The sequence below is a fragment of the Mustela nivalis genome (assembly GCF_964662115.1).
Source record: "Mustela nivalis genome assembly, chromosome: 11".
NCBI classification, from domain to species: Eukaryota; Metazoa; Chordata; class Mammalia; order Carnivora; family Mustelidae; genus Mustela; species Mustela nivalis.
The window spans coordinates 52,797,390-52,811,427 of NC_139030.1; the positions used below are offsets into that span (position 1 = coordinate 52,797,390).

The window sequence follows — 14,038 nt, forward strand, 5'->3', positions numbered from 1 at the left end:
AAAACAGACAAACAAAGAGACGCAAAATGACTGGGCTTCGCTAAAATGTTATTTACAGGGACAGGTGGCAGGCCAGATTTGTCCTGTGAACCACAGTTTGCCAACCGCCGATCCAGCCCAGCCCTTTCATTTCTGAGATAAGGAAACTGAGCCCAGAAAGCTCACCTGACTTGCCAATTTCACACAGCTGGCAGAAAGCAGAGCCAGGAGTAGAATTCTATTTTCTTAAGTCCCAGTCCTGTCATTTTCGCATCCGTGTGTGCCACCTCTAACCTGTCGTCATTTCGTACCCCATAGATGGATCAGAAAACACAAACGCCCATATCAGAGATGGGACGATCTCCCTGAGTGCTTGTAAAAACCCACAACAAGCTGGTACAATACATGAATCCAAGAGGATGTGATTCTCACGGACTAAGCTACAGCTAGGGCTGCCTCTCCCACATATCGTGCATGGATCAGTCAGTGTACTATGTACATCCAGAAATGTCCCTGACTTAATATCTCTCTCTTCGTGAACCGTAGGTCTTGTCTTGCTGCAAAGCTTCTTCCTGTATGGGAGAAATTTCTTTCTCTGCCGCATGGTGGGGGAGGGGAGGGAGAGTGTGTATGAGGTCTCCTCTTTGGAGTCCTTGAAACCCAGATCCTTACCTGACACTTAATGCCTGCCAGGCTGCAGGTACACGTTTCTGGATCACAGAACACTCGGCAGTCACAGCCACAGTCCTCTCTCGACAGGCGGATGGCGCGCAACTCATGCTTTTCTTCCACATCAATCTTTTTCACCCCCGAGGCCCGCAGCAGTGCTCTCCTTTTCTTCGTCGGCAGGGGTTGTAGAAAGAAGTACTCGTCTACCTCCGTGTTGTCTAAATCAATATCGTCATCCGAAATGTCATCCACGGTAAGAGTGCTCGCTTCTTCAGATTCCACTGTGCCATTCTTGGTCATCTAGAAACACGAAGCAGCAAACGGATTTAGCATCAGCAGGGTCTCGAATCCCTACTTTGACGCTTAAAACTATTATAAAACATCATGTCCCATAATCCGGAGTGTTTGTGGGTCTTATTATTTCCATTTATTTTTCTCTTTGGAGAAGTCACAGGAAAGAAAAAGGAAGGCATCAAAATGATAGGCTTTTACATGCACTGGTAGCTGAAGACTTAATTGGAACTCCTAACCCCCTAATGTAAGGAGTTAGAGTTTTTAGCCAGGGCGATGTGAAAAGGCCAAAGGTGACACATGCCCATCAGTGAAAGCTATCTTTAGACTCAGTTCGTGATGGGCAGCTCTGATGGTGGAATAAATGTGTCCTTGTTCAGAGGTGACGGTATCTTAGCAGAAGCCACTGCCGTGTAAATCAGCAAACATGTCCTTGAAATAACCACTTTGTCTTTTGGGACGCGGGCAAAACCATGAACTAGGAAATAACATCGTGCTGCACTGTGCTGTTGGGACTACAAACATGGTTACCCTACAGAACATTCCAAGAATGAGGGCTGGATATGAAGTAATCAGTCAGGTCAGTGTGCTGTCAGAAAGACGGGGAACAGAGAGCAGCGCCAGCAGGCTCTCGCCAACCGGCAGCCAAACAATAAACCCAGCCCTCAGAGGACTTCACCTGAACCTGTGCCCCAAGCAATAGCATCTGCGTCATAGCTCCTGTGGACAGCTACGTCTCATCTACTTATGACTATGTGCATCTATTTATATTTCTTTCTAAATTAATTTCATCCATCAGTAAACCCTGAGTCAGCAGCTCACTTCTTACTGTTATACCAGCACATATTACGTTTCCTTCATAAAAAAGCACTGAGACGCGTTTTCTCTGAGTATGAGCGAGGAACCCATCCTGAGAAGCAGCACAGGAATAAATGTAGAACCTCCATAAGGGCTTGCTCTAAATATAGATGCCGTTTTGATTCTTTAATTTGTAAAAGTATTACTTCATAAACTTCATTAATCGTAATTATTACCAGGCTATTTTTTTTAAAAACTATTTATTTGATAGAGAGCCGGGTGGGGGGAAGGTGGGGGGGTGGAGGCAAAGGGAGAAGACTCCTCACTGAACAGGGAGCCCAATGTGGGGCTCGATCCCAGGACCCAGAGATATGAGAGTAGGAAGTGTACATTAAAATGTATTACAGAGGGCCTCTGAACTACATTTTCAAGAGCCACTAAATTATATTTTTTTAAATAATTCAGAACCTTAAGTCTGTGTTCTTGCAACGATGGGCCTTCCCCTTTATGGGGTTTTGCTTCTCAGTGGGATCTGCAATGCATTTCCTTTGTTTGCATTTCTTTGTGTCGTATTGGCTAACCTGTTTCCACATTTCTGTGATGTCCACTACTAGGATGTTACTTTGATTGACTGCTGTTATCATTTTTGTTAATTCTCATTTGCTCATAGAAGCATAAGCATATCTGTGAAGATCTGATTTCTGAGGAAATTCGGGTGTGTAATTACGTAGCATATACTCAATCCTCTGTGATAGGTAAAGCTGCATTAACAAATAGGAAGCGTTACCTTTCCCACCTTGTCACCTTTGTGGCATTTAGATTTGTTTTCATTAATTCTTGGCCTGTCTATGTGAGCTGTGTCAAGGTCTGACTCCATAGCTCACACAGAACAGCCAGGACTTGGAAGGAATGGTTCATTTTTAATATTTCTTTCCTACTTAATCTCCGTGTTCTATATTTATGCTTCCTCGAGCAACCGGTGACATCACAAAACAAAGAAAAACCCCCTATTTTATATCAACGGGGCTTGATTTTTAAAAAAGTAAATAAATAAAAGGCTACTCACATATTAGTGAAAATTGTTAGGGAAATATGAATTAACAATTGGCATCTAAAAACTTAAAAAAAAAAGCTACCTTAAATAAATTAGAGATGAAGCTTATTCCAAATATAAGTGCTCTTAGAAATACAATCTGCGCCTCTTATTTCCACATATTTAAATTATGATAAACAATTTCATTTCAAGATAAAAATTCAATTAAGAATCTAAAAACTCTTCACGCAGAGCTCCATACTGTTTTCATTCTTGTTTTAGGAACTCACCGGGGGCCTCATCTAGATTGCAAAATCTCACATTAACACTGAGGTGATCTGGCAAGGTTTCCTCCTCACCTCCCCCCTAACATTTTTGCCATCTTTTTATTTATTTTATTTGAGGAAGAGTGCAAGCAGGGGGAGGGGCAGAGGGAGAGAGAGAATCCCAAGCAGACTCCCTGCTGAGGGCCATGCCCCATGTGGGGCTCAATCTCAGGGCGCTGAGATCATGACCTGAGCCGAAATCAAGAGTCAGATGCTTAAGCCACCTAGGCATCCCTCATCTCTGCCATTTCTTTCTTTCTTTCTTTTCTTTTTTTTTTTTTTTAAAGATTTTGTTTATTTATTTGACAGACAGAGATCACAAGTAGGCAGAGAGGCAGGCAGAGAGAGAGAGAGAGGAGGACGCAGGCTCCCTACTAAGCAGAGAGCCTGATGCGGGGCTCGATCCCAGGACCCTGGGATCATGACCCGAGCTGAAGGCAGAGTCCCCCAAGAGCCCCATTTCTGCTGTTTCTAATGAAGACTGGAAATATCTGTGTTCAGCCTAGTCAGTTGCCTTTTCTCCCCTTCCTCACAGTTTCTGGTGTGGAGGCCATTGAGAGAGATTCTTAACCTCGCCAGTCCCTCCTGCAGTCTGTGCCCATTTGTTCCTTTAAAACCCAGGCCAAACCTACTAACTTTAAATGCTACTTAAAATCAGTGCATTACATAGATTATTTTCAAAAACATCTTATATTAGGGCAATAGGGAAAAAAGTCAGTGAGCACAAATCACATCCATCATGCTCTCTAGATCTGGCCCAAAGAAGCCAGAAAGACTTCAAGATCACCTCACCTACTTCTCCTGACGTCTTTACTCTACTACCCATCTTCACAAGAAATTCATTTTGTACATTTCTTTCTCTTCCCCCCAAATTTATTGAAACAGAATTGACATATGACATTGTGTAAGCTTAAGATGTATGTGTCGATTTAATACACTTATATACTGTGGAATGATCCCCACTGTCGCATTAGCTGTTCTTGCCATTGTGATGGCACCATTTCAGATGCACTCTCTTGACAACCTTCAAGTGTGTAACACAGTATTGTAAGCCACAATCACCATGCTGTTCATGAGCTCTCCAGAACGTATTCATCTTATAACTGTAAGTTTATAGCCTTTGACCCACATCTTTCCATTTCCCTTACTTTCCAGCTCCTGGCAACCACGATTCTACTCTCTATTTCTAGGAGTTCTGCTTTTTTAGGTTCCACAGATCAGTGCTATTAGACTGCATTTGTCTTTCTCTGTCTGAGTTACTTCTCTTAGCACAATGCCTTCAAGGTCCATCTGTTTGTCGCGAATGGCAGGGTATCTCCTGGCTGATGAGACTCCGTAAGATCCATATATAACATTTATCTCTCTGTCAACATGAGTGCTACCTATAAATGTCTTTTCTCGATCTCAAATAGATTCATTGAATTTTCAGGCTTTAGTTCATCAGATGGTCCTTCCTTATTTTATACAGTAATGAGGTCCACATTAATTGGGTGACCTCTCCAAAACATGCTTTAGTACTTAATTCCCTGACCCCTATTTAATATGCTTTTCCCTGTACTTCTAGGTTCCAAGTTTCTGATGGTAGACAAGGCAGTGCTAGAACTTGTACATAAAATTAAACACAATATATCCAAAAACCTATCCTTTTTATTAAAAAAAAATGCCTACAGATTAACGAGCACATTCAAAGGAATGCTCTTTTTTGAGATAGATACCTTAGAAGACAGTCTGGGATGTGGACCACTTCCATTTCAGTAACTCTTTTCCCAAAGTAATGTTGGGAACAAGAGCTTAAAAAACAAAAAAAAACAAAAACAAAAACAAAAAACAAAACAAACCTTGCCAAAATGTGGTTTAATTACACTGTGGTTAACTACCAAATAATGCGGGTCCTCAAACCTGCTTTTGTTTCTGTGTGCATGTGTGTGTAAAAGGTGAGAGAGAGAGAGAGCTTGAGCTGAGGAAGAAAGGGAGGTGGGAGAGAGATGGGCTGAGAGCAACGATATTAATAAGAGCAGTTTTCGACTCTGCGTGCCTGGTGTTGCTCTAAGCACTTTACCTGCATGAACTCATTGAGCATCACAAAAATCTCATTAGGTAAATATTATTGTACTTACTTAGCTGATGAGGAAACTGAGGCACAGGGTGCTAAATAACTGTCCAAGGTCACAAGAAAAAGGGTGGGCAGCAAGTCACAAACTTAGATATTTGACTCCACAGCTTGCGCTCTTAATTGCCACAGTATTACATATATACACTTACATAAAATATACACTATATATACACTTACGTATATACTTTTATATATTAAAGTATATTGAATAGTCTTTGTGCTTACTTAGTGTGTAAGCATTAGCTATGTCAGAGCACAAGATGCAGGTGTTGATCTCAATGGGTTGGAGGAAAGAGATGAGTAATCTAGTAATTTTAATCCAGTTCATAGGAATTTTCTAGCTGCGAATGAACACAGGGCACCGAGTAGGGGGTTGCCGGTGGGGTGAGAAGGGAAAACTTCCACATCTAAGCTTAACTCTGAAGATGGAGTCGTAGTGAGATGACCAACTGGAGGAAAAGCCATTGCACACTCAGCAAGAATATAGTTCAAAGGCCTGAGATGGTGTTTTTAACGGCCTACGTATTAGTCAGATGACGGGATTTACACAGGACCACTTCCTGTCTTGGTCCATAAGCAAAGAACAAAAAGTAAATAAATTATAGGCCTCTAGAGAGTAGCTCCTCTGTTCCCCTGCTTTAGTCACTTTAGAGGTGATAAGAATGACCTAACTCATGATTTGATTTTTGATCTTTAGATGATCTTTATCATCTAAAGATCTTTTGATCTTTATTCTACATGTGTGTGCATTTATTTATATATATTAGAAGGATATCAAGGTCAAAGACTCTAGAGTATGTGTGTGTGTGTACTTGCTTTGTTCCAGAATGATAATTAAGATAAAACTTAGTTCTTGAGTCACTATATAAACTTGCCCAGACTCATTCTATAATTATAAGGACTATAACTTTCTTTACATAGAATTTGAATATCTTAATTTTGTACCAAAAAGTATGAACAAATATCTCATAAGCCCAATAGAGTAAAACCTTTGCCCAGCTAAATACACTTGAAGGTTGGGATACATTACTGTCAGGAGGAGTGGAACGATTCTCAGACTGCTTTAGGTCACGTACAAAGCAAGAGGGGCTCAAATTTGAAAGTCAGCATTCACTCCCCTGCCACCCCCCCTCTTTTTTTTTCCCATGTCATGTAGAGATGAATTCCACCATAAATTCCAATGAAATGAAATTTTGAATGAATTAATTACTTGAAAGACCTATTTCATTGCAAAGCGATTATGGAGAGGGGAACACTACTGAAAATGTGGATTGACTAAAATGCTAAAAACAAGAAAAAAAAAACCCCAAAAATAAAACCACTCCCTTTCAGCAGCTAAAAGGTATTATTAGTAATAAAGTCTCCTGGTTATTAAAGAGTTATTAGCACATGTAAAGATGATAGTGGAAAGAAATAAGAATGTGAAAATAATTCAATTCCACAAACACAGATTACTGCCTATTACAGTGATGATAATGATGTTGAGAATGACCCAAGCTACCATATACTGAAAACCAGTAACTAGGCTCTATGCTTTATATAAATTATCTCAACTAATTTATACAAGAATCTTATGAAAAAAATTTTTAATAGTTGAGAAAATGGGAGCCTTGAGAAGATAATTTGCCAAAGTCTCACTAATGCTTGTACTGAGAATCAAACTCAGGTCTATTTGACCTCAGAGCTAAAGCCAGGCTCTTGAGAGCAGTTTAGAGTAAGAATTCTTAGGGGAACAGGAGAATTCTATACAGAAGGAAAAAAAGGATATGGTTGCAACCACACTCCAAGCACTGATCCCAGCACTATGGTGCAGCAGACAGAAGAGCATATAAGCGTCCTTAGACTTAGCTCATTCAGAAATGAAAAATATGATTCAGACACAGAGGAGTAGAGCTCAGAACAGAAGACAAGAGGAAGCAAGCTGAAGATTAATGACATTTCTCTGGGCACCCATTTTGTGAGCATGTGATGGAGGACTTTCTAATGGACATGGCAGCAGAAGAAGCTGGTCCAAGTGATAGCTACTATTGTTGAACTTTCGCAGCCAACTTCCAACTCATGTTCCCTGGCCTGCAATTAATTAGCACAGTATGCTGTCTAATTTTGTAATAATATACTATTTTTGGTGATTAGCTTCACGTATATCCCCCAACATAATGTGCATGCATTGAGAACAGAGACTAAGTCTGATACTGTGTCCCCAGCCCTTTGTGGGTTTTTTTTTTTTAAGATTTTATTTATTTGACAGAGATCACAAGCAGGCAGAGAGGCAGGCAGAGAGAGAGGAGGAAGCAGGCTCCCCGTGGAGCAGAGAGCCCAATGCGGGACTCGATCTCAGGACCCTGAGAACATGACCTGAGCCGAAGGCAGAGTCTTAACCCACTGAGCCACCCAGGCGCCCTCCCCAGCCCTTTGTTAACCACAGTCCGACAGTAATTGATTAACACATATTTTTGAACAAATGAGTGAGTGAATGAATGCATGCTTAATCACCATATTGCTGCCATTGTACCTAGTGTCAGAATTTACAGATCTGTGACAGTTCTGGCATCTAAAGGGCTTCCAGCCTGGTGGAGAGATAACCGTGTGATAAATGTGGTATAGTGTGGGAAGAGCAACGAAATATGTATGTAAGTTATAGAAGCAGCAGGGAGGAGGAAATGACAGACAAGTGAAATGGAAGGCTAGAGACAAAGACAAGAAGAAGAGTTATTTCGTTCCTCTTCTGATTCCACAGGCTCTCTCAAGGAGAAAACCTTCAAACCAGAAACAGGAGAAAAGATATATTAGTAAGGATTTAACATATAAAAAAGAGGTAGGAGACAGTGAGATAGTTCTCAGCTGTTTTCTATAAGAATCCCCAGGTCCAGGCCATTCGTGCTCTCGAGCAATGAAAAAGCTTGAAGCTATGGTTGGTCAGTCTAATAGGTATGAAGTCCTATGGGGAAAGGAATCAAAAGCTGATCAAAATGGGAGTGAATAGGACACCTGGTGGCTTAGTCGGGTGGGCGTCTGCCTTCAGCTCAGGTCATGATTCCAGAGTCCTGCAATCAGGCCCCATGTCAGGCTCCTTGCTCAGCGGGAAGCCTGCTTCTCCCTCTCCCACTCCCCCTGCTTGTGTTCCCTCTCTCACTCTCTGTCAAATAAATAAATAAAATAAGTTTTAAAAAATGGGAGTGAATTGTTTAAAAAGAAAAACTAATTCTAGGTAATACTCTAGAATTATTTAAACAGATCGCCTCTGTATATTTGAAGAAAGAGAGCAGTGACTACTGGAGTTATGTCTGAGTTAAGTCTGAATGACTACTGGAGTTATGTATGAGTTCACTGGAGTTATGTCCACAACCTGGGAGGGGGTAATGTAACACATTCCTATATACTGGAAAGGTCCCATCTGGAGTACAGTGTCCATTTGTCAAATTAAGCTCCACGCAGAACCTCAAACTATACAATAGACAAAAGCAGGAATAAGGTATAGAGCCCTGACATCATGGAACATACCTAGAAAACCACTGATCTAATCCTGTGATTCTCAGGAAAAAGTTTTCATGCTCTTTACATAAAAGGGGAGAATGCAAACTGATTAATAAGTATGGTTGGATACTTGAATGTTTAGTTATTTGAAGAATTGAAAATGTCTCTAATAACAGGGAATAACAGGAATGATCAGTTCTTTCTCACCACTGGGGAGACTGGGAAGCAGGGTGTGGCACATACGCCAACAAGTCCTCATCGGAGGTCATGGTGGGATGATGAAGGGGAGAGTCCTCTTTTCCTCTTCAGGATCACTGCTCTGAGAGGATACCCTGAATTTGACCCTGTCTTGTTAACTACAGTTTTTAATCTTGGATGAAGACTAAAGGATGGGCCTATCATATGTGAGGATGACAAGATCAGGTTTATTCAAATTAAAGAACAGATTTTATTGATCACTCTCTGTGTGTCCTGTCCAGCACTAAACAGGATTCTTGCCTGGAGATGTATAAAGATTTTTTTTTTTTTAAAGATTTTATTTATTTATTTGACAGAGAGAGATCACAAGTAGAGAGGCAGGCAGAGAGAGAGAGAGAGGGAAGCAGGCTCCCTGAGATCATGACCTGAGCCAAAGGCAGCGGCTTAACCCACTGAGCCACCCAGGCGCCCGGAGATGTATAAAGATTTAAGATGTGTGATGATGCTGACCCGATTTACCTGGACTTTGTTTGTTTGCTTGCTTTTATCTTTTTTTTTAAGATTTTATTTATTTATTTGACAGAGAGAGAGATTATAAGTAAGCAGAGAGGCAGGCAGACAGAGAGGGGAGCAGGCTCCCTGCCAAGAAGAAAGCCCAACACGGGGCTCCATTCCAGGACTCTGGGATCGTGACCTGAGCCGAAGGCAGAGGCTTAATCCACTGAGCCACCCAGGTACCCCTGCTTGCTTGCTTTTTGTTGTTGCTCTTTTACCTACTTTTACTTAGTTAATATGAACATACAAAATGATCAAGTTCCAAAAAGCTACTGTATCTTTAGTGTATACTCAGGGATAGAGCATCCACAACCTGGGAGGCAATAATGTAACACATTCCTATATACTGGAAAGGTCCCATCTGGAGTACAATGTCCAGATCAAATACCACATTTTGAGGTAGACATCAATAAACACCACTATATCCAGAGGAATGTAACAGGAGTGAAAAATGTCAGAAAACCATGCCTTAGGAGGATTAATGGGAAGAACTGAGGATGTCTAATCCTACAGAAAAAAACATATGGAGCCCACATAACCCACTTGTCAAATATTGGCATAGCCATCACCATTGTTTTCAAACACTTGGGAGTTTGGAGAACAGGGGCAGGTTTTATTCTGTGTGCCTAGAGGGCAGAATTAGGGTTAAAAGTTAGGAATAGATGGCAACATTCTGGTCAATGTAAAGAAGAAATTTCTAACAATTAGAGCTGGCTAAATAGAATTGGCTCTCTCAAGAAGCAATGTGCTCTGGGTCATCAAGGATGTGCAGTAAATGGCTTTGTATGGGACATGGTTTTGTGCTATGAGTTGGATAGACAATCTAGTCACTAATTCTCTGGCAAAATAAAGAAAAATATTCATATTCTTTTGCTCTTCTGTCAAATCTTATAGTATCACTCTCTGTTCATTAGTTGTTAATTGCAGATGGCAAATTGGAACCGATTTAATTATACCCTCCAAGAACCAGGCAGATTTGCTTGTTTTGTCAACCTGTAAGAATTTTAACAACCTGAATTTATAATGTGTCTGTGGCTTGTGTGCCACCACCAAAGTCACCAGAAAGGATGATAATATCAACATATAAGACATATAAACTATCATATATTCTGTTATCTTCCTTCTGGTTTAGACCAGCACTGCTTCTTTTATTGGTGGTTGTTAAGCCAAATGAATCCAACAATATGCCGGTAAATATTTAACAACGGTGTCTCTGAAAAAAAAAGGGGGGGGGTTTCTAATCTGTTGTGTTTGTCAAGTTCCATGATGTAAATAGTTTCATCATGGCTGATTTCAAGCTACCATTGAGAAGATACATGCACAATATACCTTAGTGAGCAACTTTTATGAGTTGATGCACTCTCTAGTTTAATCAGAAGAATCAGTTCAATCAACTTCTCTGAAACCAGAGGATCAAAGTATATTGCATAGGAAGAATGTAAATGTTTGGTTATACATGTTTAATTGTTCCATTACAATTAAAATACCAGCAGTATTTTGAAAGAACATATTCTTAATTGTATTGCATTTGCCCTAGGGCTAAAGCTCGGTCTCTTAGTCTCCATCACTACAGTTAGGTGTCTTTTTTCTATGCTTGTCAAAATGGGTTGTGCAGATGTCATGACAAGTATTTGGCAAATATCAAAATTTTTCATTTGGCTTTGGAGCAGGACTCCATTTAGGGATACTTTCCAGAAGCACTTGCACTCACCATGTTTTTGAGCAATCTCTCCAGAGTCTAACAGAAAAGTTCTGTAGGGATAAATGGGGTTAAAAAAATACCATGACCCCCAGACTCTGACCCATCTATTAAAGAACTATAGTGTGACAAAATAGTTAAAAGACACATTCCCAAAGTTTGGAAACTATAGATTTGAGATAACAGCCTGTGTCAACCATCTCACAAACCCTCAATCCTTTATATCTTCTAGAGCATTTGGGATAGTCACCTAGAGGTTAGTAAATCACAAGACTGTTGAAGGGATATAAGGAACAGGGCAGGAGGTGAGGGTGGAGACTTACGTCCCATGGGTGAGTCACTAAGTGAATAAAGCATGACCATAAACATAAGCCTTCAGGTGAAGAAAATTTAGATAGAGATTTTTTAAAAGGTTGATCATTAAAGGAAGAGTTACCACTTGGCAACTCTTGTTTTATGAGGACAGAGAGCAAACAAACCAAGCATCACTCAAGAAACACATTCATGACTGAAAAATTGGGAAAACTATATAACTCTGGGAAGTAATTGTAAATGGTGCCAGAGTGGAGACAGACCCTTGATCTCAGAAAGAATAAAAAGAACAATCAAGGTTGAAAAAATGTTGAGATGGAGAGCCCGTCAAAGCTGTGAAAGCTAAATTAAATTTCCTAGAACAAGGTAGTAGAAGCCAGTGAGATATAACCCAGAGGCAACTGAAATGCCAAGGTTCTTTTGAACATAAATGGCTGCCTAATGCGTTTTACAGATATATGTGAAATGGGAATAAAGCCTAATGTAATTGTTCAACAATGTGGTGCAGATGATGAAATCTAAGCACTTAATTTGGAAAAGAGTATAGTATTAAGATGACTGCCTTGATTACTGTGAAGAGTATGACATGTTTGAATGGGCTTGACAGGGAAAACGGACTATTCTCTGTAATTCAGAAATCTAAAGCTAGCTATTTCTTCTAGGAACAAGCATTTTATTCATTTAGCTTTCTCTATTGATTGTTTTTTTTTTTTTTTTTTGACAAAGTTTGGAACACCAACTCCACCAACAAAAAGGACGCCTGAACCCCCAAATCGAATTAAACTTCTTCTACACATCTTATTGTATGTACTACTTTCCAATGTGTCTAACTCATAATTTGATTAAGAGGCAGATTACTCAATAAGAAGCAATTTTACAATAAGAAACTCAATTCCTATTCTACAATAAGAAACTAAATTCCTATTCTTTTTTGTTTCCAAAATATTTATCATAAGGGAACATCAGGAAGAGGGTAGTGTATGTTTCTGTTTACTAATCTTTCACTAGGAAGGCCCCATCAGAAAGGGTGCCATTGCATAAGCAAGTTCTCTATTTGGAACCTAGAGAAACACCATGGAATGACTTGGAGCTGCAAGTGGAAAGAGAAACTTCTAGGAAAAAGGAAACTACTAGGTTCCATGTCCAATGAGTTTCCTGTGGTGTTGTATATGATATCCATGGGGAGGGCTTTTGAAAGTGTCTTGACAGATGCTACCTTCTCTCTTCTTACTCAATAGATAGTTCACTACCACTCACAGAGGACCTCCTCCAGTCAAAGCCAAAATGAAGTTTGTAACACTCCTTGTTTTCCTCTTTTGACTCCTTTCTGTGCCAGTGACCCTCCTCTGGCCCCAATCAAAATAATGGAATCAATCTAACTACATTTATTTTATTACTTACTCCAGAGATATTAATATTTCAAGATAAATGTTACATTAAAAGTGAAATTTCAAGTATCTGAGTGGTTATTTTTGGATAGCTAATGTTTTTGGATAGCTAATTTCAGATTTTTGGATAGCTAAACCTTAGACAAGTATAGCCAATGATATTTTAAAAATCATAAAAGTTAATATACTAGAGGAATTATAATTAAAATATACAACTGTTTCTTCATTCAGTCTTCTCAGATTTTTTTTTTTTAGCAAACTGGTCCACATTGCTATGATTCTTTAATTAGGTTCGTGTGACATATTTCTGAGTTTCTAAATATTTCCAGTACAGAGAGGCTAAGATCAGATCACCTTAGAATCCCATTATGTTTTTGCTTGGTATTCATTTGAAAGGAGCAATGATATCCAAATGTCTTCTGTTTATATCTTCACCAAAAGGGAAAGTTGCATGTTGTCACTTATCAGTGACAAACCAAGCCATGACACCCACTCGAATGACTGCCTCTCCAACTTCCAACACGAAGCACAATAAAAAAAAAAAAAAAAAAAAAGGATGAATCAATAGGAGAATGCTTTTTTTTTCCTGCTTCTTCTTTTCTTTTTCAGCTTATTAAAGAAAATGCACAAAAGTAGCTGAATAAAAATTACAGTATCAGAATATATGACTGCCTCCTATAGAAGGTTCCTGTAGGTGTGTGGCTGTTCCTAACGTTCATCACATGTATAATGTGCCTCAAAGTTCACCACAATAAATCTTCTGGCTCTCAGATAGAATTATAGTCTCCCAGCTGTTAAAAACCACTGCACACAGTACCAAACTCCAGAAAGGTACGACTCCCTATAGGTACAGAGATTGTCCTTCCCAATGCCTAGGAGGGATAATCAATTAATTTTAGAATAGGAAGTAAAAGGATAAGAATAGAATCAGTTTTCTATGGAATGAGTCAGTGTTTAACATCACTGTGCTGCTTTTTCTTTAGCACACATGGTCTCATAATTTACCTATCCCACTGGGTCTTTGTTAAGATTAAATTGAATAAAGTTTACAGAATGCCTGGCAAATAAAAATCACTTAATGAATGACAGCCCTTACTGTTGTTTTGCCAATATTGAGTTTGGAGCGTGACTCTGTTCTTGGAGTGGGCATAGAATTGTTTTACAGTGGGTTAGAAAGGCAGAGTGTGGATTTCAGAAGCAAAT

General features: G+C 39.6%; 1 protein-coding gene across 7 annotated transcripts in view; it reads right to left on the reverse strand.

Moving 5' to 3' along the window:
• CSRNP3 (cysteine and serine rich nuclear protein 3) overlaps positions 1-14,038 on the reverse strand; it is a 209,524-nt gene that overhangs the window by 12,072 nt on the left and 183,414 nt on the right. For all 7 annotated transcript variants that reach the window (XM_082689892.1, XM_082689893.1, XM_082689890.1 and 4 more), the window contains one exon: positions 652-948. In XM_082689892.1, coding sequence (XP_082546018.1) covers positions 652-948 — 297 coding nt within the window. The remainder of the gene's footprint in view (positions 1-651; positions 949-14,038) is intronic.